General features: G+C 40.5%; 1 protein-coding gene across 3 annotated transcripts in view; it reads right to left on the bottom strand.

The window, feature by feature from the left end:
• LOC137503384 (sarcalumenin-like) overlaps positions 1 to 27,378 on the bottom strand; it is a 262,108-nt gene that overhangs the window by 114,825 nt on the left and 119,905 nt on the right. For 2 of the 3 annotated variants that reach the window (XM_068230976.1, XM_068230977.1), the window contains exons 4-5: positions 10,386 to 10,479; positions 3,321 to 3,375 (exon numbers count right to left, since the gene is read on the bottom strand). In XM_068230976.1, coding sequence (XP_068087077.1) covers positions 3,321 to 3,375; positions 10,386 to 10,479 — 149 coding nt within the window. Of the gene's footprint in view, positions 1 to 3,320; positions 3,376 to 10,385; positions 10,480 to 10,701; positions 10,786 to 27,378 lie in introns of those variants that run through there. The other variant, XM_068230978.1, reaches the window with a different exon arrangement.

Genomic DNA, 27,378 nt, shown 5'->3' with positions numbered 1-27,378 from the left:
AAATTGCTTCTTCAGTTCAACGCACTGTCCACGGTATTCAAAGCAGTCATCTACAGCACCACATTTCTTTGGCATCAAGCAGGTCACAGTCAGCCTTCTTAATGGTCCATGTTTCAGCTCCATAGGTGGCAACAGGAAAGACGAGAATTGAAAATACCTACAAATTAAGAAAACTGGTATGGAGGCTGGTGGAAAGTATGATTTTCTAATTCTCTGGTATGTGCTGCACATCCTGATTTTTAATTACAATTGTAAAAAAAAGAAAAAAAGGAAGTCTGAGGTACATGGGAGTAAATAAGGTAATTATGTTCTTGGTTTTTACATCTCACCACTTTCTGCAGTGTTCGGGGATGTCACCAATATGCAGAAATTTTGTTCTGCAGTCTGGTAAATATATCAACACAAGGCTGGCATATTTGAGTAGCACCTTCAAATACCACCGGACTGAGCCAAGATGGTATCCACCAACTTGGATCTGCTTATTTACAAAGTGTATTACAGAAGAATTCAAGACTGGAAGATGAAGATCAGCAGGGAGTATTTCTATCACAGAGTATGGGACAATGATGTGTCAATGAAGATTACAGCCAGTATTTTGCCCTTTCTTTACTAGCTGGTGTGTCATTTGTTCGACATGAAGTTAAATCTGTGCCTGAAATCTAACCAGGTGGACACAGAGGGTGTGTGTGAAAGTGAATGGCAGTAACAAAGTGTAAATACTTCGGATATGAGTATCAGTAACAGAGTGCAGTTAGCAGGAGAGTTCTTTGACTGGTGTGGAATAATGATGTGCCACTTGAATACAAAGAAAGCCTTTACAAAAGCTATCATCATCATCATCATCATCATCATCATCATCATCATCATCATCATCATCATCATAATTTCTCCCCCATTCAGCTCCTGCCGGGTTGAGGTATTTATGGCACTTCTCCATCTTCCTCTTTCCTTCGAACATTCCTCTTCCGCGATCTTGTCCCAGTCTAAATTTCGTCTTCTTATGCCGCTCTTCACTTATTCAATTCACCTTGTTCTAGGTCTTCCTCTTGCTCTCTTGCCCTTGCACCTTGCCTCCAGCATCTGTCTTGGAATTCTATTCTACTCCATCCTCTTTACATGTCCAAACCACCTTTGTTTATTCTTTTCAATTCTCTCATTTAGCTTTCCTATCCCAACTTCCTTCCTAATATCTTCATTTCTCAATCTGTCTTTCCTATCATACTTTTTCGGAATTTCATCTCACTGGCTTCCATTCTGCTCTCTTGTCTGCTAGTCAAAGTCCAAGTCTCAGCTGCATAAGTCAATATGGGTACATTTTGTACATTATCTCTTTACTTTTCCTAGGTACTTCCTTGCTCCAAACAGGTTTTCTTACACTTTGGTAGAATGCATTACTCCGCTGTACCCTCCTGCTAATCTCCATGTCCAACCTAACATTTTTCATTAATTCACTTCCTTGGTATTTAAAGCTGTCCACAATTTCCAGACTCTGACTTCCAATTTTCACAGTGTCCTACCCTTACCTTTTCCCTCTCAACATCACCATAGTCTTGCTTTTCTCTGTACTGATTTTCATGCCATACTTCCCAATTTTTTTGTTCAGTACATCTAGTTGTTGTTGAACTTCTTTGCTGTCCTTTCCCCAGATCACAACATCATCTGCAAATAGCAGTATCTTCATCTCCATGGGCTTCTTTTGTTTCCTTTACAATTTTATGCATGGCCATAATAAACAAAAGAGATCACTGGGGTCAGTACTCTGCCAACACAGTTGTTGTACATTGCTTACAAAAGCTAGTTGGTACCAAACAGACACGGATGACTCAAGTTCCTGTAAAGTATGGTGGTCACATGAGAGAGAGAGAGAGAGAGAGAGAGTCACGTTTGAGATGGGCTGGACACCTGTAGAGAACAGAGAATGTCAAGACAAGTGTCTGAAACGAAAGTAAAAGGCACATGATACCAAAGAAGATGGCTAGACCAGGTTAAGGCAGATCTGGGAAGAAGGCTGAGAAGTGTGGAAGGTGTCTTAGAACGGAAGGATAGAAGCAGACTGAAGTCACTGATCCACAATGTGACCCAAATTTAATTGGAGAAAGGAAAGCATAAAGTTCAGTCTGTGTTTACTTCTGTGTTATGTATTCTCTACCTTACTTTATGATCCTGAGGCCACCAACAAAAAACTTCGATCTTTGAATTGTGGTGCTACAGACGCCTGCTCAGAATATCATGGGTCGACAGAATACTTAACACTGAGCAACAGGTCATGCACAACATTTAAAAAGAAGAAACTAGAGTACTTAAGTCGTATAATTGAAATGAGAAGTACAGACTCCTTCAGCTTATTTTACCAGATAAAACTGAATGAAGGAGAAGCAGGGGAAGAAGAAGAATATCTCTGCTATAGAATATATGAGAATGGTATGAACTCGGTACCCCCACACTTTTCCAACTAGCTGAGAACAAAAATCATACTGCCCTAATGACAGCAGACATTCAATGAGGATATGGAAGAAGAAGAAGAAGAAGAAGAAGAAGAAGAAGAAGAAGAAGAAGAAGAAAGGGAATACAGAAGTATAAAATAAAGGTTTCAACTCTAAGAACATCCTGTCCGTTCAATGTGACCAAGAAAAGCCTTCTTATTACATAACTAATGGTAAACAGGTTGTTAGCTAATTCAGAAGGGAGCGTCTTGAGGTTGCAGCTGTGCCCACCGAGGCAGGAAGGGCTTCCTGGAAGTGCGGTTGCAAAGCAGGAAGTGATAATGCCACAACCGATAATACACACCACTCCCCATGTAGTGCAGCATTCTGTCCAAATAACAAACTGTTGTTGATTAACCCCTAGTGCTGGGATGATATAGAGTACCTTGAGGATCAGCACTTCTTCTACCCTCTCTTATCTGTTCACAACTTGACTGAACCAGCAGAACCTTATAATTCTGGAGGATGGTCAATATACCTCCGCTTGCCTCCCGCACGGTAACAACTCAATTACAAGCACATTTTCTTTATTTCCGAGCGAAGTACGATCACAGTCGCCTATAGATTCAGCAATACTATAAACAACAGTACTAAATGATTGCATTTCATCTTGGCCAAGACAGGAATTTCTGTCCTACCCAGGAGTGACACAACTTGCTTGTTCTACTGCAGGCCACCCCACTCTTACGAGATCAGTACAAACAGTCTGATTAATACATAATATGTACAAGAGAGAAGACTAGAGTTGAAAAAAGACTATGGCATTGACTTGTGGCTGAACAAGGAAACTTAACAATTTTTTTTTTTTTTTTTTTTTTTTTTTTTTTAAACACTTGCCTGCAATGTCCTTGAGAGGTTTGAAGTGAGGGTACAGATGCAATGTGGCATTGCCCTGTAGAATAAAAGAGAAAACATAGTTGTTAACCTTTACAATCTTACATTAGTAATGGAGAGGAGCAAACAGTTACAAATTAAGTTATACGCGTAATGGCAAGTCAGTGTGGAAAGTCAAGGTAATAGAAAGAAGAGACATGGACAAAGACAATCTCCATATCTTCTTAACAATCCATTTATTCTCAACCCTCAAAGAGCTTCTTTTTGCTTCCCAAATTCTACACTCATTGAGAACTTCGTTAAACACAGGAAAAGACCTGGAAGAGAGGACAAACACAGAAGGAGAAAAAGAACCCAACGGTTCGATATAAGCAATCAAAAGAACAAAAAAGAGACAAATCAAATAGTGCATAAAAAGATTATAGGCTTATCTGTCTGTCTGTTAGGTCATCAGCCCAGAGGCTGGTTGGATCCTCAAATAGCACCACCAAAGGTTATGCGGTTATAAGGAAACCCCAAAAACCAATGACAGCACCAAAATGAGGCATACTAGGTAAGATGAGGAGTGAGGTAGTTTGCCACTGCTTTCCTCAGTGGGTCAGAAAGTACTATTGCAGCACGACTGACCCTATGAGCAGCACCTTTCGTAACACTCAGATGCACTAGTCGTGCTCTGAATGTCATTATTCAGCACTACCCATACCCCAGCAGCTTCCATATTGTCACAGCCATGGATGTTGACTGGGACTTCGGTGGAAGCTACACTTTACTCTAGCCTGTGCCAAGAGATGGATGCAAAAGTACTGTATCCATCAAGAAATGACAGCAGGCAGATATAGGCTTATATAGAAATGTATCCTATCCTTCTGTAAGCACTTTGAATAATGGTATATATTTAATACACCCTTAATAACAGATTAACATTATATCAGGTAATTTAACAGTGAAAATCATTTCCAATAGAATTCAGTCTCTATTGAATGATGAGGTTAGGTCACTTCCACCATCCAGTAAGTTCACAAATGCCCTGAAGATTTTCTGTATTTCCCATCTGCACACCAGACAAATGCTGGGGCCACAGTTGCTGCCCATTTCACATCCCAGTGTTGCTGAAAACTTATGTTACTAGAATGTAAAACAACCCACAGGTTACTGATTAGCACTGCTGTAGCATGTGGCGTGCAAGAACAAATTACTGTAACTCCATATTTCATGTTCTCTGTGAATAAGAAATATTTTACAGGCATGACAAATGTATTTTAAATTTGTGTTATATAACTGCATCTGCTTATTTCTTTCTACAAGTTGCAGTTTATAAAAATATTTTTGGTCTGTAAATTAGTCAGGTCTAACTTTAGTACAGTCTAAGGCATGACTAGAGAATGTTTATAAATAACACACTCAATATTTTACTCCTGCTTAGATCGCATACCTTTTATTGTCTTGAAAATAGCTTACTAAAAGGGACAAATTTTAAAACTGAGCAATCTTTCCCAAACAACATAAATAAAAATGGGAGCGAGCAGCACAATCCCATTGTTGAGAACGGTGTGCTTAATGCCTTTAAAATGTTATCTATTTAATATAGCTACACATTCTGCACTCTCCAGAACCATATTAGGTTCTTTGCAGCGCTGTAAGAAAAATGTCTCATGAACTAGCTGTATTGTGAAAGTGGAAGAAGAAAAGAACATTGGCTAAATTTGCACTTTTGTTTACAGAAACAATTGAACATTACTGAGTGACCCCACAGTCAGTGGAATCATCACAGATCTGTTTTACCAATGGATTGACATGTTCATTCTCCATATTTCTGAATAAGGAGCTGTGTATTCCTTATCCTGAAACAAAGTAACATCCTTTCCCTCAATTAGTATTATTTTGACACTCAAACTCGTCAAAGTCTGCTTATAATTTCCTTGAATGCTTTATTTTTAAGTGTATTTTTTTAAACAAGAGCAAGTCAGGTTAACTGGGACATTCAAGGTCAGACATTGCGCTAAGCAAGAATAAAAATCAGTGACAACTTAGCACTGAAACAAATTAATTTGAAATAAACTTTACTCTGAAGATATGTAAACGAACTGTAACATCGTATCCAAGCCCACCATACTGCTTGACTGTCACTTCATTACAACTGCAAGCTACCAGTTGGTATAAACAGTACTGCCATAAGTTCTGTCAGTACATTCAACGCATATAACTACTAAATAAAACAACACAAACCCATGAATATCATCATCATCATCATCATCATCATCATCATCATCATCATCATCATCATCACCATCTTCCTTCCAAGTATTGGGCCATGTGTTCCATTACGGGTCTCGCATTTTCCCTCCATCTCTACATCGGACGTCCTACAGATCTTTTTTCCTCTGGGTTGGTATCAAAGAATCTCTTTTGGCCATCTACCAGGTTCCATCCCTTGTACAAAGGGCACTAGGAATGTTTTGCAATGTGAGTGAACGCTTTACTTTTTCAAAATAATTTCTACCACACTCAATACACTTCTCTATATGTCGAAACCAGCCACTCAACCAATTCTGCCACTTTTCTTCAATTACATTTTCACACTCTTGATCCCATGTTGCCAGAAGCTCCTCGTCGGATGCAAAACGCCGCCCTTTCAGCTTCATCTTCACTTCTGGGAAGAGTGCGAAGTCACATGGGGCAAGATCAGGACTGTATGGAGGTGATCAAGCACAGTCAACCCTGATCTGGCAAGAAAATCCATTGTTACATTAGCACGATGTGCTGGAGTATTGTCGTGATGCAAGAGGCAAGTGTTGAGCCGTGACCTTGGATGGAGCTGCTTGAGAGCCTGGATGACCTGAGGCAGACAAGTCTCACCGTACCACTTTGCAGCAACTGTCCTTTGTATTTCTAGCGCAACCCAGGATGCCCCGTTTAGTGAAGAATACTGCAATCATCCTTTTCTTCACTGACCTTGACTTTCGCACAGTCACAGGAGTACCCTCATCTTCAAACAGCCATACCTTGTTCTGGGATTTTCTTGGGACATCGTAATAATAAAGCCAAGTTTTGTCACCTGTAATGATGCTATTGACATTACGCGAAGTCCCATTTTCAAACTGTTTTAGCATTTCTCGGCACCATTTTACTCGAGTGCCCTTTGTTCCTCTGAAAGTGAATGGGGCACCCAAAGGGAACAAACCTTTCTAACCTGGAGATGGTCATGTAGAATTGAATGAATAGTTGGTGCAGGGATATGGAGGGTCTCTTCTACCTGCTGATATGTCAACTGCCTCTCTTGTTGCAACATTTTCCTCACAGCTTCATTTTCCTCAGTCACTGATTCAGACGGTCACCCAGAACGAGGATCGTCTTCAACCCAAAAATTTCCCCTCTGGAACTCTTTGTACCAGCGGAAAATTGTTGTCCGATGTGGACAGTCTTTCCCCAGCACAAGAGTCATTTCCTTCAGGCACTGGTCAACAGTTAATCCACAAGCAAAACTGTAACGGATAATTGTGTGATATTCACCTTTAGACTACACTGACATCTTAACTTGCTTTCAGTTCCACTGTTTGGTAACAACTGGTGTGAAGGTCGTGCCTTGCTGTCTTCTAGACCTGTTTTCACCCCTCTTTTCATCCCTCACCATAACAGGGGTGTCCAGCCAACCGTTGTTGCATATTGCAAAACTTTACGTTTCCAGCTTTCCTTATAATTATAGATGTAGTCAGTTATCGGTTGTACTTTCAGTTCATTTAGCTGTGACTTTTCCTACCACTACTCTTACACTTTAATCTCCTTCACACAATATACATTACATTTGTTGAGCGCCATTTGTTGCAAAAACAACAAAATTCGGAGAGCATGCCTCTTATCTCAATTATCTCAAGGCGTGAGGTGATAAACTCACACATCTGGCAATATACAGGAATATGGATCAGGACAATGGTAGATTACAGTTGCATTTCCACAACTGAGAATTGTACTTGGAAATAGAATCACTTATTATGATTTAAATAAAACTGAGTTTATGACTATAATTTACGTCACAATGAACAAGCATTACAATAGATTAAATTAATGTATTATTTGGGTCCACCTTTACAATACAAAATGTAAATAGTTTAAATTACATAAATGATTAGGGACTAGTTTCGACCTAGTAATAGGTCATCGTCAGCCTAAAGCAAAATTAAAACACAAATAACGAAGAAATTAAACAATGTAAAGACATGTATGGTCTCGTAAAAGTACATACCATGTGAGAGATTGTGCAGCACTATGTTAAAAAATAACTCTTTGAAAGAGATTCATAATAAGTCCAGTGCATATTAAAAAGATGTTATAGATAGGAATCCTTGAGTTGCTGGAATATGCTGGCTCCTTTAAGATGCAGGTATCCAATTGAAGAACCACTGAACCGAAGTTACGTCGTTTATTTATGAATGAAGTTCAGTGCGCCGTATAGCATTAAAAAGTCCAGTGCGCATTAAAAAGATGTTATAGAAAAGAATTCTTGAGTTGCTGGATAAGGAGATTAGAATATGCTACTCCTTTAAGATACTGGTATCCAATTGAAGAACCACTGAGCCAAAGTCACGTCATTTATTTACGATTAAAGACCAGTGCGCCGTATAGCATAAAAAAATTGATAGGGATGGAAATTTTTCAGTTGTTGGTCAAGGAATTCAACATATGTTGGCTTCTTAAATTTGCTGCTGTATATTCGAAGAACAACTGAGATGAAGTTATGCAGTTTTTTAAGATATTCATAAACGTAAAAACACATGGATGCTGGAAAGGCTCTTCAGTTTTTTGGAACTTGAAGGAAGGTAATTGTTGCGCGAGGAGGCTGAAGAATCCGGAGATGCGCTACATTATGTTAAAAAATAGAGATCCATAAAAAGGTCCTGTGCGCCATATAAAAGTAACAAGTTGTAAAAGTAATACTTAAGTTGTTGGTCATGGAAATCGAAAAAGATTGGTTTTCAAGCGATGCTGCTGTTCATTCAGAGATCAATTGAAATTACAGTACCGTAACATTGTCTTCTCAAGAGGTTTATAAACTTGAAATAAATGTCGATGCGAAGTAAGATGCTAGAAGAAAGCTCTTCTGTTTCTAGAATCTTGTTACTGCTATATTATATTGTCTCTTGAAAAACAGTATTCAGTCCAGGGTTACTCCTAAACAATCCAAGAATTTTATTACATCCAAGAACCAATCCCCACACTGTCAACCATTCTGTCATTAAAATGGAAACAGGATGCCTTAGGTTTTAATGTACTGGGATGAAGTCTCCGTTAATGGAAATATCTTCTTTAAGTCTGGCAGGATCATAACATTGATATTTCAGTCAGGGCTATATTATCCAGCGTAACAAAACGTTCTAAACAGTGTTTCAAGTAAGTCAGATATGTACAGATTGAAGAGTAAGAGACCCTTGGGGAATGACGTGGAGAAGTCTGAAGCAATAAGTTTTGCAACAGTTAGTAGAATAGCACCTCCCTCTAGACCGAATCATATGCTGCAGAGAGATTCAGAAACAACAGATGTTTATATCTGAAATTGAACACCAGACTCTATGTGGGATGTTAAAGCAAGAACTTGTTCACAGCAACTACAATTGGATCTGAAACGGGCTTGCTCCACAAGAATATGCTGTGTGATGGTACCACTTGTCCTATTGTAAATCAACCTTTCAAGAAGTTTGTAACAGCAGATTAACAGTACTCTAGGCCTGTGACTCTGGGGTAGGTCTTTCGGTTTCTCAGGTTTCAAGAAAGTAATAATTTTAGTTTTTTTTGAACTCTTTTGGTAGACCCCTGAGCTCAAAATATCACTGAAACCATAGCTAGGTATTTCTTAGCATGTTTCCCTAGGTTTAAGAGGAACTCACGATAGATGCCTTGAGGTCTTTTATTGCAACATTGACTTCCTCAAATGGGAAATATTTGGAGTGAGAAGAATTTGATGGGAGTGCAGAGCCCTCACATTAAGTTACTCAACACCCAACTTAACAATTCCATAGGATTAATCACTGACCTAATCAGACAGACTACCACCTAATGGCTTCCAGTTCTGAGCTACATCACACCTCCTCATCTGCACAGGAAAGCTGCTCTGATTCGAGAATACAAGATGATTGGAGGGAAGCCGGATCTGCCTCTTCACAACTGAACTCAATGGGAACTGGCTGAAGTCCACACATATACACCAATGAGTTATGCCCAGAGATTAACAGTCATTTTGATGCAAATGCCCAGTGAAGAGAAGAATGGAGGTTGAACAACAGTCCACAGCTTTAATCTTATCTTATCCTGCACATAGTTTTAATTTACCAAGGAAATCTTGGACAGCTTTTAACAGGATTTGGACCAATTACAGAATCTAAGCTGAATCTCTTTACACCTGAGGCAAAATCCCATCTCCTCAATGTGACTGTGACATTATGTCCGAATGCAAGACAAGGGCATATCAAGGAGACTTGTCTGATTTTCAGCTGGAAACATCTGCAGCCCTGGAGTGGATCAGCACACTGGAACTGAGGCTAGGAGCCCTTCTTGTCATGTGTCAGTGTAAATAGCTGTGAATATCTGTACATAATATTGCCATACAATAAATAAAAAATACTATATATTACCTTATTAATTAAAAGGAGGTGCCAATGAGGAAGCCTTGATTAAGGGTGAACCATGTATAATAATTAAGAACTGACAATATCAGTAGAGACTGGTAGAAAAATGTTTTTATTTTAATCTTGCAAGACAATTCTGTAGAAATTTTCTTTTCCTCATTCTGTGTTAAATCAGAAGAACGATGACTAACATCTTCATGGATCAGCTTATTCCTCATCAATAAAATCACAATTTGGGTCTGGAAGAAATGGGAATCTTGAGAATGGAGCCTACATAACGAGCAAATGTGTCCTCCTGTGTTTTCGTAATCGTCCTCATCTCTTCCTTTTATTATTGAGCTAATCCTGCCTTTTAACACTTCTTTGTTACCTATCCACTACTTATTATGTACTTTGGAAATGGTCATTTACATCTGAGTCACTCATATTAATATACAGCAAGTCCACTCACCATGAGGGATTCCCGCTTCTTCCCACTAGTAACAATAACGAAGCCCTGTGTTTCAATTGCGACCCCTGTCTTTTGAACATGTTCTTCAATGTACCTGAAAAGAAAACAGGTTTCAATAAAAGTACCACTAAAAATATGGTTTAAAAAAATGAAGCATGAACAACATAAAATAATATGTTTATAATACAACCTTAAATTACAGAGATCTCTGTGCGGAGAACTGGTCGAAGACAGCAAGTAAATGTGGTATACTGTGTTATAATTGTAGCCTTGTTATAGATCGCTAGTGTCCATCTTACAACAATGAACTACTCACCTTACTTGTTTTTGCTGGTAGTGCATCAAGATGGTGTAAATAGGTCAGAGGGGTCATACAGATGTTGCTGTTATAAGGTAAAAGACCGGCTCCTTGGCTGAATTGTTAGCATCGTGGCTTTCAGTTCAGAGAGCCGCGGGTTCCATTCCCGCTGGTTAAGTGACTTTTATCTTAATAATTAATGTTCTTCGCTTTACATCCCACAAATTACTTTTATGGTTTTTGGAAACATCGAGGTGTCGGAATTTAGCCGCGCAGCAGTTCTTTTTCGTGTGCGTAAATCTACCAGCAGGAGGCTGACACATTTGAGTACCTTCAAACATCACCGGATGAGCCAGGATCGAGCCTGCCAAGTTGGGGCCAGAAGACCAACTTTAATCTTAAATGGTTAATTCCCTTGACTTGTGAACTGGGTATTAGTGCTGTTCCCAACATCCCTGAAACTCGCACAGCACGCATAACACTATCCTCCCCCACAATAACATGCAGTTTCCCATAAACGGCAGATGTCGCCAATCCTCACCATTACAAGGCTAGCAAAAGCCATATGAAATGACAACCACGAGTTTTGAAAGTGACAATGATTTTGAATCACTAATACTACAGGAAATTGTAGCAGAAATGCTGAATCTTACCAACAATTTATTGCTGCAAAAGTCAAGGAAGATGTATGAAAAATTATATGTGCAGTTCATGGACCGGAGTTTATTTTATGTGCTTAAACATGTCTCGCTTTGAGGTTAAAATCTGCAAACCACCAACCTGAACCGTGTATGCCATCTGTTGAACTAGTCTGGAACGCTCATGCCTGCCGTCTACTGCACAGTCCAGAACAAGCTCAGTGGCCACCTTTCACTATCAATAACGAATCAAGATAAGATATATTGTAAAAACTCAACACTGGATGTTTGTTCAAACATACTGTAATATTCTAATTACATGTGACATCACTGTACTGTTATTATTTCGACTATTGATTTCCAACTAACCACGTCTGATATCGATCAATATCCTACAAAGAACAACTCTCATACCTCAAAGGCAGCAATCGCAACAATCCAAAATTATGGTCAAACAAAGAGAGTCGTAATTAAGACTCATTACAAAACCAAACGAAACCCCATGGTGCAACAGCCCCGAAGGTCCATGTCCTACCAAACGTGACTGCTCAACCCGAAGGCCAGCAGATTACGAGGTGTCCTGTTGTCAGCACGACAAATTCTCTCGGCTGTTATTCTTGGATTTCTAGACCAGAGCCACCACCTCACCGTCAGATAAGTCCTCAATTGTAATCACATAGTAACCTCGAACCAGCCCTCCGATCCAGGTAAAAATCCTGACTGGCCGGGGAATCAAATCCGGGGTCTCCAGGTAAGAGGCACACACTCCACCACTACACCTTGGGGCTGGCAGACTCTTGTTACACAATATACTAATAAGTAGAGACTAGAATTTTACAGTGATTTAAGAGCCCATAATGTGATCTTTTAAAATAAGAAAATGGCTGGTTTTAAACAATTTGGCAATTTGAGAATACATCAAACTTTTACAGACACACCTCTTAGTGTGCTTGTAAATATTTCATACATTAAGAGATAGTTTTAAAAAATATTTAATTTTCAAAACAAATCTCTGATAAAAAGATTTACATTGTGTTCTACAAGACAACGATGCTTATCTGAAAGAAAAAAAAAAAAAACATTACTGAAAAATGTTCACAATTAACATTTTGCACATAGCATTCTTTAATGTAAGAATGCACTGTACAAAATCAGCACACAGTCATCCCATTTAAAATTGCTATGTCTACCTTTCTCCCAACAGTTCAATTTGATTTTCTTCAAACTTTGTAATTCTTTCATACCTATCATGATAATTGCACTCTTGCTCAGATTAGAACAAAGGTTTTTTTTTCGCAAAGTCTTCTCAGTTTATGCATGCTTAATAAGATATCATGAAGTGCTTTCTCGTATTTAAAAACTCTTTTAAACACCGTTTAATAATGTTATTGTTTTTACGTCCCATTAACTACTTTTACGATTTTCGGAGTCGCCGATGTGCCGGAATTTAGTCCAACAGGTTTTTATGTGTCAGTATATCTACCGACTCAAGGCTGACGTATTTGAGCACCTTCAAATACCACCGAACTCGACCAGGATCGAACCTGCCAAATTGGGGTCAGAAGGCCAGAGCCTCAACCGTTTGAGACACTCCGTCACCGTTCACTCGGCGAGTACGTACCTTCGAAAAATGAAAGTAATATCTTTCAAAGACGATATTAAACATTCGAAAATTAACTTTCCAGTTTTCTCCAGAATTCGCAGAAATTTAACATTTTGCGACTATGTAGGAAATTCGTTATTTTTTGCGAGTTCATTTTCAAGTTAAAATAATAAATAAATATTGTATAACGGTGATCTGAACATGATTTTTATCACAATTCACAACATTTGCAGTGGCGAAATATTCCAACCACGTGATCATCAGTCCATACTGACCAGAAAGATAATTAACATCAGCATCGTAAGCACAAAAGGGAGGTGGAAATGACAGACTTATTTGACCACGGCCTACAATGTCCTCATCCTCAGTCCATACAACAGATCAACGATAACGTTACGCTGTCTGTGTGCCCGCGGTGCCGCTCATCTCCTGGCATTACAAACACGTGAACGACGGGTCCAACAACTGGTAATTATTAAAAAATACTGCACTTTGATTTTTTAAAAGCCAAATTAAATTTCAAGTAGTTACATCAATATACATGTGACTACCGTACGTAAAAAATTCTAACACGTTTTTTGTAAACATAATGTAGTACCCCCGACCATGCGGTTACGCTACGCCTCTACTTGTCATACATCTCGTATTGTGCTTGGAGCAGCAGCTGACTCGGCGAAGAGGAGGATGTGAGCGTCAGGTATTAGGCCTACACTGCGTTCAGAAAGTGGAGCACCTGATGGTCTACAACAAAATTTCGTTAAGCGCTAATAATAATAATAATAATAATAATAATAATAATAATAATGGCGTGTGGCCTGGTGCAGGTCTGTTGATTTGACTACCTGTGCGTGATGAGGATGAAATTATAATGAAGACGACCAAAACGCCAGCACGCTAATCATTCAGCCATAGAGCCGGACATTTAAGGGCTGTTTGCCACTTAGTCACCCGGGAAATAATGCGCTCAATGCTCGCGACACGTGCTGATCAGTCATTCAATCAGGCTACCACTGACGTAGCCAAGTGGGGGAGGGGAGGGGGGCAGGGAGGCCGGGGCCCCTCCCCAAAATATTTCCTGAAACTAGAGCGACGATCAGCCGTTGTTTTTCGTACTTTACGAACAACTTTAAAACTTACGCCGAAATGTTAAATTAACGTAGCGACAAAGAATCTATTAGCAAGGCTCAATAGGTCTAATCATAATTCTCCATATTTGTACTGCTTGAATGAAAGGAAAACACTTAGGATTGTGATGCGCGGGAATATTTCCCTGTAGAGGCCTCAGTATTGGGAATGTAACCGTGTGTTGACAAATGTCAAGACACGAGGGGGGAAAAAAATAAAAAATAAAATAAAAAAAAAATGAAATGGCGTATGGCTTTTAGTGCCGGAGGGTCCGAGGGCAAGTTCGGCTCACCAAATTCAGGTCTTTTAATTTGACACCCGTAGGAAACCTGCGCGTCGTCATGAGGATGAAATTATGGTGGAGGCGACATATACACCCAGCCCCCCTGCCAGCGAAACTGACCAATTAAGTTTAAAATTCCCGACCCTGCCGGGAATCGAATCCGGGACCCCTGTGGCCAAAGGCCAGCACGCTAACCATTTAGCCATGGAGCCGGACAAGAAAAGGGCAATTACCAAGGAATTACTCAGTTGGGGGCCGGAACGTGACCACCGAGATAACTGGGTCCATGGCCAGAAACAGCTGCAAGCTTACAACATAGTGTCAGATTTTGCACATCGGTTCTAGGAAACAACAATGTCCTAGGGATCCTCGGGTTGTACCGTGGTTGAGAGATGTGCTGTGTTTAATTTGCAGCGTTGGGAAGACTGTGAAAGGATTCTGAGCTGTACGTCAGTTCCCCATTTTGTGCCATATAAGTACATTTGTTGAAGAGAGCCACTTCGTCACTGAGAAGCCAAAACTATGCACATCCTCGGTAAGTTATGAAAAAGTTTTTTTTTTTTTTTTTAATTCTAGCAGTAGCAAGACAATCGCGGATGCGTGCCTAAGTTCGATATGTAGGCCTATATATTCTGTCAAATGCCCGGCGACTGATTGGAACCTCAAATTGCACCATCAAAAGTGCGGGTAAATATTTTGTAATTGGAGGGCGTGATAACTCAGGTCCAATGGTTCTATCTTCTCATCAGGACGGCCCAAGCTTGAATCGCAGTCGATGCATGAAACATTTTTTAAATGGGAAGTCACGTTGTATTGATATGGGTTCTACTTAAAACACTAGATCCCGTCCCTTACCTTTCTTTATACTTTTGAGCCATAACTGCGTCATTTATGGTGGTGTATTTTGAGTATCCAACCATTCTTCGGGCTTACTTGTATCTCAAATGGTGAGTGGATGCAGTGGCGCACCCACAAAATAATTTCAGCGGATGGGGTGTAAGTCGAGGCCAGTAGCATGGATACAACTTTGCCTTGGAAGGGGTTGTGAAAAGATTTTTTATTTTTTACTTAGAATTTGCTTTACATCGCACCGTAGGTCTTATGGCGACGATGGGAAAGGAAAGGGCTAAGAGTAGGAAGGAAGAGGCCGTGGCCTTAAGGTACAGCCCCATTATTTGCCTGGTGTGAAAATGGGAAACTATCTTTAGGGCTACCGACAGTGAGATTTGAACCCACTATCTCCCGGATGCAAGCACACAGCTGTGCTCTCCTAACAGCACGGCCAACTCGCCCGGTGGATATGAAAAAAAAAAAAAGAAAAGAAACAAGCCGGTCCTACCGAGTGCGGTGACGGATCTTCAGTAGATATTGATGGTTTTGATTGTTACCATGTACAATCATAGCTTCTGTACTCTTAAACCGGCTGCATTATTTAAACTGTTCGTAAAAATGATAATATCGTTCTTCGTTTGTGAGGAAGTAGAAATTTCATTTAATTTGTCTTCTTAAAAAAAGGTACCACTTTGGTACTGCACCCCTTCCAGGTCGTAGATATTTCGATTACGGGAGACTCAAGGCCACCTCTACTGCACCCACAAACAAGGTTGTGTCTTCCCCATCCCATGCCTTTCTTAACTCATTGCCGGGAATCGAATGCAGGATGCTTTAAGTCAAATTCTAAAATAAGTAGACCTAAAAGTAACCAGCCGGCCCCGCGGTGTAGGGGTAGCGTGCCTGCCTCTTATCGGTGGCCCCGGGTTCGATTCCCGGGCAGGCCAGGGATTTTTACCTGGATCTGAGGACTGGTTCGAGGTACACTCAGCCCACGTGTTTATAATTGAGGATCTATCTGACGGTGAGATGGCGGCCCCGGTCTAGAAAGCGAAGAATAACGGAGGAGAGGATTCGTCGTGCTTACCACACGACAACTCGTAATCTGCAGGCCTCCAGGCTGAACAGCGGTCGCTTGGTAGGCGATGGCCTTTCGGGGCTGTTACGCCATGGAGTTTGGTTTGGAAAAGTGAACAGAGAAGAAGCGACACCCCAGCAAGACTCTTTAGCTTCCAGCTAGTTCTTCTGAACGGCCTCGTGTATTTAGGACAGTTGGAAAACGTACGCCGTAATAAATGCTGCTCATAAAACCTTTCTAAAAATACTAACGGCATCTATTTATAACAATAATCACAAACGCCTCCTTTTCATGTGGCTCAGTTGGTTGAGTCGCTGTCCTTCTGAGTCCGAGTTCACAGGTTCCTGGCTTGGGTCGGTGGCCCCTAAAACGGTCTTGAAATGGCAACAGCTCCGTGTCGTTGGTTATGGCGCGTTAATAAAAAGTATACATTCGAATATTAGCGTCACAAAACTGTAACTTTATACTACTATATTCTTTATCCCTGGCTTGCGAGGGAAACTGATTAACAATTTGCTTTACGTCACACTGACACAGATAGGTCTTATGGTGACGGTGGGATAGGAAAGGCCTAGGAGTGGGAAGGAAGCGGCCTTGGCCTTAAGGTACAGCCCCAGCATTTGCTAGGTGTGAAAATGGGAAACCACATGGAGTCATTTTCGGGGCTGCCGACAGTGGGGTTCGAATCCACTATCTCCCGTATGCAAGCTCACAGCTGAGCGGCCCTAACCGCGAGGGAAACTAATAGGACAAGGTAAACCCTACCAAGCAAATATTGTGACGTGAAATTTTTCTTTACCACCTAACAAAATATATATACCCATACGCTTTACATTCTATATATATTTTTTTTATTTATTTATTTATTTATTAGTGTCTTCTGTACAGTGGCGAAGTTAGGACTCCAGGCCCTCTCGTATACTTAACCACATACTAATCAGAATATTAAATAAAATACTGAGATACTTACAATAGTTAAAACTACTTAAATTAATAGAACTGAAATTAAATAGAATTGAAAATAAATTTATATATATTACTAAATTAATATTAAAACTAATTAATATTAAAGACTCTTAAAAATGACTAATCCTCAGGCACGCACACATTCATATTCAACCATTAAGTCAGCTGTCCTCAGCAGGTAGTCTCGATAGGTGACCTTAAATCGTGATTTTAAAAAGCTAGTTTCTCTGACCTGAGCTGGCAGAGAATTCCATAATCTGGGGACAGCCGCCACAAATGATCTATTAACTTTTTTGTGGGGTGCAGTGGAATAGAAAGAATGAATCTAGAACGTGTATTTAAGTTGTGAAATGATGATAAAAAGATGCATTTAAAAGAAATATACAGTAGCTGACTTTCAGTTACCAATCTAAACACCATCGTTAAAGTGTGTAGCTGCCGACGTTTATCAGACATCACCCATGAGACAGCCTGATAATATGGGGTGATATGAACATCGTACCTGATATTGTAAATAAATCGCAGGCAGGAATTCAGTGCTCGTTGAAGTTTAAGTGTTTCTTCTCTCGTCATGTCAACTAAAACAACGTCACAATAATCAAGAATAGGGAGAATGAGTGTCTGTATGAGTTTGGCCTGTAGCTCAAATGGAAATACATCCCTCTGCCGTTTAAGAGGGTGAAGCACTCCAAAAATCTTTTACGTATTACGTTCGTGTAATCAGACCAATCAACTGTTTCATTCATCATTACGCCGAGATTTTTAACCGTTTTACTGTAGCGAATAATGTTACCATTCAGTAGGATAGGCGGGATTGCGACATTGTTTGAGCAGCTGAGTAATTTTTGTGATCCAATTATGTTTTCCTGAGATTTTGTGCAGTTTACTATAAGAGAGTTTCGTTGTGCATATATATACTGAGTCGTCGGAGGTCATTGTTAATATCTTGTCTTTTAATATCGATATATTTGAAGATCGTCAGCATAGAGGTAGTGTGTGTTATTTAATGTCACAGATGGTATGCCACTGATATAAATACAGAAAATAAGAGGACCAGGAATGCTGCCCTGTGGGGCAACACTAAGTTTAATTTTCCATTTAGAGGCCTTGTCGTTTACTATTACACGCTGTTGACGGTTACTCAAGAAAGAACTAAAGACCTTAAGCGCAGCCAGGTCGAAATTTAGCCGTTTCATCTTCTTTATCATAGTCGGAATTACTATAGTGTCAAAGGCGCTACTGAAGTCAAGAAGGATAAGTATAGTGAGCAGTCGTTTGTCCATAGCGTTTCTAATATCTTCAGTAACCTTCAAAAGTGCTGTCGCGGTACTGTGACCCTTCTTAAATCCAGATTGCAAAGGGTCCAAAAGAGCACGTTGATTTAAGTATTCCAGAACTTGCTCGTATACTAAACGTTCAAAGGCTTTAGAAAGCGCAGGGGGTATAGACATAGGACGATAGTCAGAGTGTAATTGTGGGTTTAAACTCTTAGGTACCGGTATAATATTGGCTGTTTTCCAGACAGTAGGGAAATTTCCGTTTAGTAAACAGTAGTTAAGTATGTGCGTCAGTAGTATAGGCAGGACAGCACCCATAATGTTATGTATAAAAGTAATAGGAATATCATCTACACATGTAGCCTTTGATTTAATGGAATGCAAAGCCTTTTCAACCTGATTTTCTGTGACACTGTGAAATGTGAATGGTGGATTGGCTGGAGGGGAGGGCGGTGAGTCGGTGCAGTTAATTGGGGTAGGTTGAATATTTATTCTACTGAAGTAATCGTTCAGTTCGTCAAGTGGAATGTCAGAAGTCGTCTGTCTCTGTTGATGTTTTCTTTTTCCCAGAGTTCTAAGTTGGTCCCATGCGCAATTATAATTTAAGTTCTTGGCTAAATTCCGGAAATATACACATTTCTTATTACTGATTAACTGCTTTGTGCGATGTTTTAAAATGCGGTAAGATTCGAAGTCTGTGTCATCTAGGGTTTGTTTATAATGTCGAAATAACGAGTCACGGTGGGCCAGCATTCTCTTGGCTTCATTATCCAGCCATGGACAAGAAGGGCGAGAAACCTGTATTCGACGTGTGTGTGTGTGTGTGTGTGTGTGTGTGTGTGTGTGTGTATTTCTTTGCCGCATTACTTGTATAAAATGTCACTTCTTCATTGCTTATCACATGACCATTATTATAATAACATTACCGTATTTATTCTAAACCAGAATATTGCATCTTCACTCACACTGTTTATTCTTGCGTTCATTTCACTTGTACTCGGAATATATGAAATGCTGCAGTTATGTTGGGATGGGAGTAATAGAGGCAACCGGGGGGAAGGGGGGAGGGGGATTGTCGTCCAAGGAGTCCAGATACCCCAGGAGTTTTAACGAATCTACTTTTATTAAGCATTTTATATATAACGTATATTAACATTAGCTTCCGGAGTCCGATTCATTGGCTGAATGATCAGTGTTGAGGCCTTCGGTTCAGAGGGTTCGATTCCCGGCCGGGTCGGGGATTTTAATCGCGTCTGATTAATTCTTCTGCCTCGGGGACTAGGCGATTGTCCCAACACGTTCCTCTTCATATTCAGACAGCATACTACACTACCAACTACCATAAAAACACACAACAGGGATTACATCCCTCCATATAGGGTTGGCGTGGGGAAGGACATCCGGCCGTAAAACAGGGCCAAATCCGCATGTGCGGCACAATTCTCACCCGCGACCCCACAGATGTGGGAAAAGCGGGGAGGAGAGGTGGAATAATAATAATAATAAGAAGAATACTATTAGCTTCCGGAATCCGCACGAATCCACCACTTTTACTTGGATTCAAGGACACTAATTTCCTTTTTAGGTATTCTATACCACCTAAACTCTGGAAGTTTGGACACGTATCAAAATAAAATTCTGGGCGAATGCCGCCCCCCCCCCCAAACTGAAATCCTGGCTACGATACTGCAGGCTACACACACTAATAATGTAGAATTACGTTAAGTTCTGATCCGAATGGTTAAAATATCGTTTGATTGGCATGTAGAATACGAGAGAAATATTTAGAATACGACTCTCAGCCATAAGTCATGAAACCACAAGGCATGCGAAGGTGGTCAAGATGTTTAATGGTAGAGAATCTGATGCCTCACATTTGCATAACAAAATGTGTCCAAACCCCACTCCCCCCACGAAAAAAAAAAGTCAGAGGAGAGGCCCAATATGTGAAGCTTCTTTTAAACTGGCGATTTGAGCATCTAAATATGAACTCGATCCCTCACGTGGCGTACCACAAAAAATCAGCCTGTGAGCCCGACATGATGGTACCACGATTGTCAGAAGAAGGGAATTCCGCGAGACACTATTATCGGACCTTTATGTTTTCTTATTTTCTTATATATATAAAGTGACTAACAGTTTCCCGCTGGCTCTGCCCGCAATGTACAAAGTATGGTGGTGTTCGTTACTATCCTCACGGATGTATTTGCAAAGTTCCGACTTAATGAAATAAAGCACATGATCTACTGTGGTAATAGAATATAATATGTCAACAAAACACCTGAAAATACATCACACAAAGAAATTGAATTAAACGTTCCTTGGAACAACACTACGCGCCGAACTGTTGAAAAGTCCTTCAAAGATCTTCGTCATGGAGACAAATGTACTCATAACTTTTCTCAGAATCTTCCAATTTAAGTAGTTATTACCTCAAAATAGACATTGATCCACTGAGTATTTTTTGACCAAAACGAACTACGTACCTCAATTAGAACGAAAGATATGATTGCTTCAAAGATAAAAAAATGTTGAAGAAATGAGACGTCAAATTGAATGAGAACTCATAACTTTCCTCAGAATCAACCCATTTGAATAGTTAAGAGCTGAAATGAAAGAGCTCGATCCACTGAGTGTTCTTAGGCCAAAACGAACTCCGTACCTCAATTAGAACCAAAGATATGATTGCTTCAAAGAGACAAAAAAAAATGAAAAATCAAATAATTTGAGGAAGGCGGAAGTTCAGTGATTTATAGTACCTGATGATAAATCTGTGCACGAATACCTTTCAGTTTAAAAAAATGAAGAAAATCGACCGGATAGAATGGCCGGACTGACTGACTTTAGTTTTCATACATTTTTTTTTACATATATAGATATGATGATATGAGTAAAGCTAGTGGCTTTGCGTCGCACCGACACAGATAGGAAGGAAGCGGCCGTGGCCTTAATTAAGGTACAGCCCCAGCATTGGCCTGGTGTGAAAATGGGAAACCACGGAAAACCATCATCAGGTCTGCCGACTATCTCCCGGTTGCAAGCTCACAGCCGCGCGGCCAACTCGCCCGGTGATATGAGTAAAGAACTAGAATCACAGATAAGGCTGTTTGCGGACGAAGAGTAATAAATAAGTTACAAGATTGTGAAGGACAGCAAAAAGGACTCGATAATGTTGTAATGTTGCAATGGTATGATGATAAACGGGGTTAAAAGTCAGGTCGTGAGTTTCACGAACAGGAGAAGTCCTCTCTGTTTTAATTAATAGTGTTTTGTTGGGGTGAAAGTTCCTTATGGCGATTACTGCAAGTACCTAGGTGTTCTAATTTCTAATTTCGTGTGGCTATTTCTAGCCGGGTGCAGCCCTTGTAAGGCAGACCCTGCGAAGAGGGTGGGTGGCTTGTGCCATATGTAGGTAACATGCGTGTTATTGTGGTTGAGGATAGTGTTGTGTGGTGTGTGACTTGCAGGGATGTTGGGGACAGAAAAAATCACCCAGCCCCCGGGCCTGTGGAATTAACCAATGAAGGTTAAAATCCCCGGCCCAGCCGGGAATCGAACCTGGTACCCTCTGAACCGAAGGCCAACGAGTCGGACACCTAGGTCACAGTCTAATATATACAGTCGCGAAGCTCTAATGATATTTTTCATCCGAGACGACTGCAGCGCTCCAAGCGGCGAGGTAGAGGCAAGTTGCTAGCAGACAAAAGGGAACGAATTACCACTACAGTCTAAAATGGTCATAACTTCTGAACCATTCATGCACATAATGTCCTGACAAGGTTATTGTAATCCTTATGAAATAGTGGAGGAGGTCGAACAATTTATTTTTATGAGGAGTTCCAGGATAATATCGAAATATTTATTTAATCTTAAGGAGTTATTTTTCTTTACCGCGGACTATAACATAAAATCGCTTCTAGAGGGCAACCGGTTCGAAATAGGTATATACCATCGCGGACTTTTTTTGTAGAGGTTTCTATGCTCTACAATTCGTACACTTACACGTGGGGTCTATCGTTGACGGTTCAGGCAGCGTAAGGGTACGTCCAAGATGCACGCTGGTTTTCTGAGTCAGACAGTTGGCGCTGAATGTCTGACTCCGAGTGGCAGGTGAGATGTGGCCATTATGAAAGCTGGTTGTCAGCGCAGACAGAACTGCCACAAAAGAAAAGATATGAAATACAACTGATCAGTGTAGCATGGAACTAACAAGAGAACAGGCTGCAGCTCTATTGCTGCTAAGTGACAATGTTACAACCAAGTTAAAACGAATGAGAAGTGATATACATCCAATAAATGAATTAAGATATATTGACGGGGAGTAGGCTACAAACACCTTTTTCCACAGTTACTTGTCGACGAAAACAGATTTTTGAATATTTCAGAATGAGTTCGGATACGTTTTGTTTTATTTTGTTAAAATTTGAACACAGGCTTACGAAGAACTGGGCGAATTACCAAACTTAACTCGAAAATCAACAGCCTGCGCGGCAGGTTGTCTGAAACCGGTAAATATCTGAGTCAGAGTACCAGTGCGCAGGCTTCCTGCGCGCAGGTGCATTATGGCCAGTCCCGCTTAAAAACACAGGACATACTTATGTCGACTCGGCGCCGACTGTCTGACTCAGAAAACCAGCGTGCATCTTGGACGTACCCTAAGCCAAGAAAGCAAGTGACCGACCGACCGACATCGAACCTGCCGAGTTGGGATAAGAAGGCCAGCGCTGTACCATGGTCGGTCATTTGCTTTCTTGGCTTACGCTGCCTGAACCGTCAACGATAGACCCCAAGTGTAAGCGTAGGAATTGTAGAGCATAAAACCTTCTACAAAAATGTCCGCGAAAGTATATACCTATTTCGAATCGTTTACCCTCTAAAAGCAATTTTATGTTATAGTCCGCGGTAGGAAAACCTAACTCCTTAAGATTAAATATTTCGATATTATCCTCGAACTCCTCATCGAAATAAATTGTTTGACATCCTCCACTATTTCATAAGGATTACAATAAGCTTGTCAGGACATTATTTGCATGAATGGTTCAGAAGTTATGACCATTTTAGACTGTAGTGGTAATTCGTTTCCTGTTGTGTGCTAGCAAGTTGCCTCTACCTAGCCGCTAGAGGTGCTAGTGTTGCTCCAGCTGTCAAGTGGATGAACCTTTGTTTGTTATTTATGACCAAATGACCTTCAGCGCAGCAAGTTGAACCCTGTCTGGCGTGACTTATTAGAGCTTCGCGACTGTATATATTAGACTGTGATCTAGGTGTCAATGCAAGGAAAGACCTTCATTTGGGGTAATCACATAAACGGGATTGTCCCATCACATAGTTACGAGGGTATTTAGGGATTGTAGTAAGGATGTAAAGGAGAGCATATATAAGTCTCTGGTAAGACCCTAACTGGAGTACGGTTCCAGTGTACGAGACCCTCTCCAAGGTTACTTGATTCGAAATCCGGAAGAAAAAAAATGCAAAGAAAAGCAGCTCGATTTGTGCTGGACGACTTCCGACAAAAGAGTAGTGTTACGAAAATGTTGAGAATATTTGGACTGGGAAGACTTGGGAGAAAGAGACGAACTGTCAGTGGAGAGATGACGTGGAATGACATTAGTAGATGAATAAGTTTGAGTGGTGTTTTTTTAAAGTACGAAAGATCACAATATAAAGTTGGAATGCAAGAGGACAAGCTGGGGCAAATATTCGTTTATAGGAAGAGGAGTTAGGGATTGGAAAAATTTACCAAGGGAGATATTCAATAAATTTCCATATTTTTTTGCATTATTTAAGAAAATATTACAAACTACAGATAGGGAATCTGCTACCTGGGCGAGAGCCCTATATGGAGATTAGTGGTGTGATTGATTAGGATAAAATTATACGGGTTCAAAAATTTCTGAATGCAATTTCCTACCCACATTGTATCGCTGAATCTTACGTGCGATATAATCGTATCAGCACAATTAGGGAAGAAATTAAGTGCGGTACGAAATTTTCAAAATTACAAAATATGTTGAAGCACACCGTATACTAGGGCTATATAATTAGTGTCCCTGTAGGTGGGGGCGATATAATAACATCCATAGTAACCCCTGTCTGTCGTAAGGGGCGACTAAAAGGGGAGCAGAGGCTCTCACTTGTGAGCGTGATTTGCCGACCATAGCTCCCTTAGCTCAGTCTGGCATTGCTTCCACTCTTATCTGTCCTATTTGAGCTACCTGTTCTCTTCAGCCCCCTGCGGTATTAGGTTAACGAGTCTTTCATTTTCACGCCATTCCCTTGCTTTTGCTGATACCTTCATTCTTTCATTTCTCTCTGATTAGTGTTAATAGAGGAAGGTTGCCCAGTTGTACTTCCTCTTAAAACAATAATCATCACCAGCACCTGCCTAATTGGCATGGATGGTTTGACATCAGAGCAACACGAGCATCTGATCTTAGAGGATCGATTTAAGGACATGGATTTCGATAATGGTGATAAGTCAACCCAATTTGAGATACTGAATGAATGTAATCGGTATGAGATGCCCACAAAGAAGGATGATCTACAATCAGTCTGTAGGGTTGTGAAAAAGAAGTGAAGCAAACCTTGCCTTCTCCTTGTCGATGTTTCTACAGAACAGACGTAACGGGAATCAAATAGGAATCTGAAGAAAGCAAAACTCCGACATTTGTCGAGATGTAATTTGTTTTAATGTTTTCCCTGTGTAGAAGAAACTAAAACTAAAATGAGACGGGGGAATGTTATTTCATTACTTCGATTGTAATTGTGGGGTATATGCTTAGTGGCGACCCAAGTATTTAGCGTGGCTTCTGATTTTACGGTGTTGAACTGCAACAAAGTCACGCCAGACAGGGTTCAACTTGCTGCGCTGAAGGTCATTTGGTCATAAATAACAAACAAAGGATTGTGGTCAAGTAAATTTGTCCCCAGGGAATACCATACCAACTTCCTTCACAAACAGGAAACCGAGGCCAGGAAGTGGCTAAACCATTCTTCCTGGTTCTGTTAAAATAGCAACTCCTCTGCCACCATCCTGATTACACCAACTTCACACAAAACAGAATGTTGATTAGACTATATTAGGTTCTCTTCCTTTGTATGGCATTGCCCAGGGGTGCTGTGGCGAATGGAGCTGAATGGAAATTATCAACTTCCAGTATCTGGAAATGACAGCAAGATGGTGCTCTTTACTTTCCCAGACAACTGTTATATGCCTATCGGTCTCTAATTACGAAATTGTTACGAGGACGTGCAAAGACAAATAAAAACAATAGAAAAAGCAGGTATTCTTTTAACCCTCGAAGATTCACGTCAATGAAAAATGTTGGAAATTGTGTAAGTAGAAACTATTCTATCACATTTATTAGGAATTTCATGTTTTCACTTTTACTCTCCTCCCTTCTTGGCTTCTTGCCACTGTCCAGGTCTCCGCTGCCTCTTGTGCATCACTACCTTGGTACCTCTTTTTTTTTTTTTTTCAAACTACAAATAGACTCCGTACATTCTGGTAGACTGCACTCTGTTTCTAATCTCTATATCCAGCCTTGCATTTTGCATTAGTTCGCTTCCTAGGTATTTAAAGCTGTCAAGGTTTTGACCTCCTCCTTACTCTCTCACCTCTTGCAATTACTATTATATTGCTGTTCTCCATACTGAATTTCAAACCGTATTTCACAATTTTGTCATTCAGTACGCCCAGTTGTTCTTGTACTGTCCCACCACAGCAGCAATTTCATCCGTTACCACTATAAATAACAGTGTTGACAGCACAGGTGGTGGTGATTATTGTTTTTAGAATAAGTACAACTAGGGAACCATCCTCTACATAACACTAATCAGGGACAAAGAAATAGAAGGGATCCGACACTTCGAAATATGAAGATATCGGCCAAAGAAAGACAACGGCCTCGAAGGGCGTAAAAATTGAAGACCCTCGCTCTGGTCCTCAAATACTCTAATACCGTCGTTGTCGGGGGTTGGATACGACAGATGAAAGTGAGGAACCTGACAAGTAAATGAAAGCAATGACAGGACTCGGCTAAGGGCCTTGTGGACGTCAACCCACGCTCCCAAATGAAACAGATCCCGTGAACCCTTTTAGTTGCCTCTTGGAAGGGGATAACATGGGTATTATTCTACCACTCCCACCCACAGGGGATGTGTCTTAGCCCAGTAACACTCCTAAAGCATTCCGTCCTTCCAACTTGGATCTGGACACAGGTAAAACATTTCCATATACTGCTCGTAAAATTTCCATCACTTGTTTGCCAGCAACCTTTTTTACCAGTTTTCTATGCCTTTTCACTGGGTACACTATCATACAAAAGCAAAGCAAAAACCAAAGTCATCTTCGTACAGGCCATGAAGAACCCTTTCACTATCCGATAACCTCAACACTTGGTAGAGTAGAGTGGTTAACTCTACGCCAGGCCGCTTTTGCCCCCAGGAATTAACTTACTCATTTTTGGTGTAGGCTGAGTGAACCTCAGGGCCATGTATACTTCCGAACGTAGAGAAATCGTTTCTTACATTTTTCGACTTCCTGACAAGGAATCGAGTCATTCCGGATGAACCGAGCACGCCTTTACCACCTCTACCAGACACTTATGCCTTCACTATATCGGGAAGTGGCATCACTATAGATCTCTGCCATACTCACAATGTCTTTACACCAACTGTCTAGTACTAAAGATAGGGTCCATTGTTGAACTGCCATTTCTAGTTGCCTAACTGAAGTTTGGAAATATATTTGAAGTGAAGTGATTGTGATTATATGTAAAGATTTCAAAATTATAGGAACAGCCGAGCCTCGGGTTACATTGAGTTAGGAAGTAACTGGCCATTAGACAAGAGCGGTGCGTGGTATTGTTGTAGTACTGCACAACTCCCAATAA

Source organism: Anabrus simplex, chromosome X (genome assembly GCF_040414725.1).
Source record: "Anabrus simplex isolate iqAnaSimp1 chromosome X, ASM4041472v1, whole genome shotgun sequence".
Classification (NCBI taxonomy): domain Eukaryota; kingdom Metazoa; phylum Arthropoda; class Insecta; order Orthoptera; family Tettigoniidae; genus Anabrus; species Anabrus simplex.
Note: the sequence above shows the minus strand (reverse complement) of the source record. Positions and strands in the feature narration are given on the sequence as shown.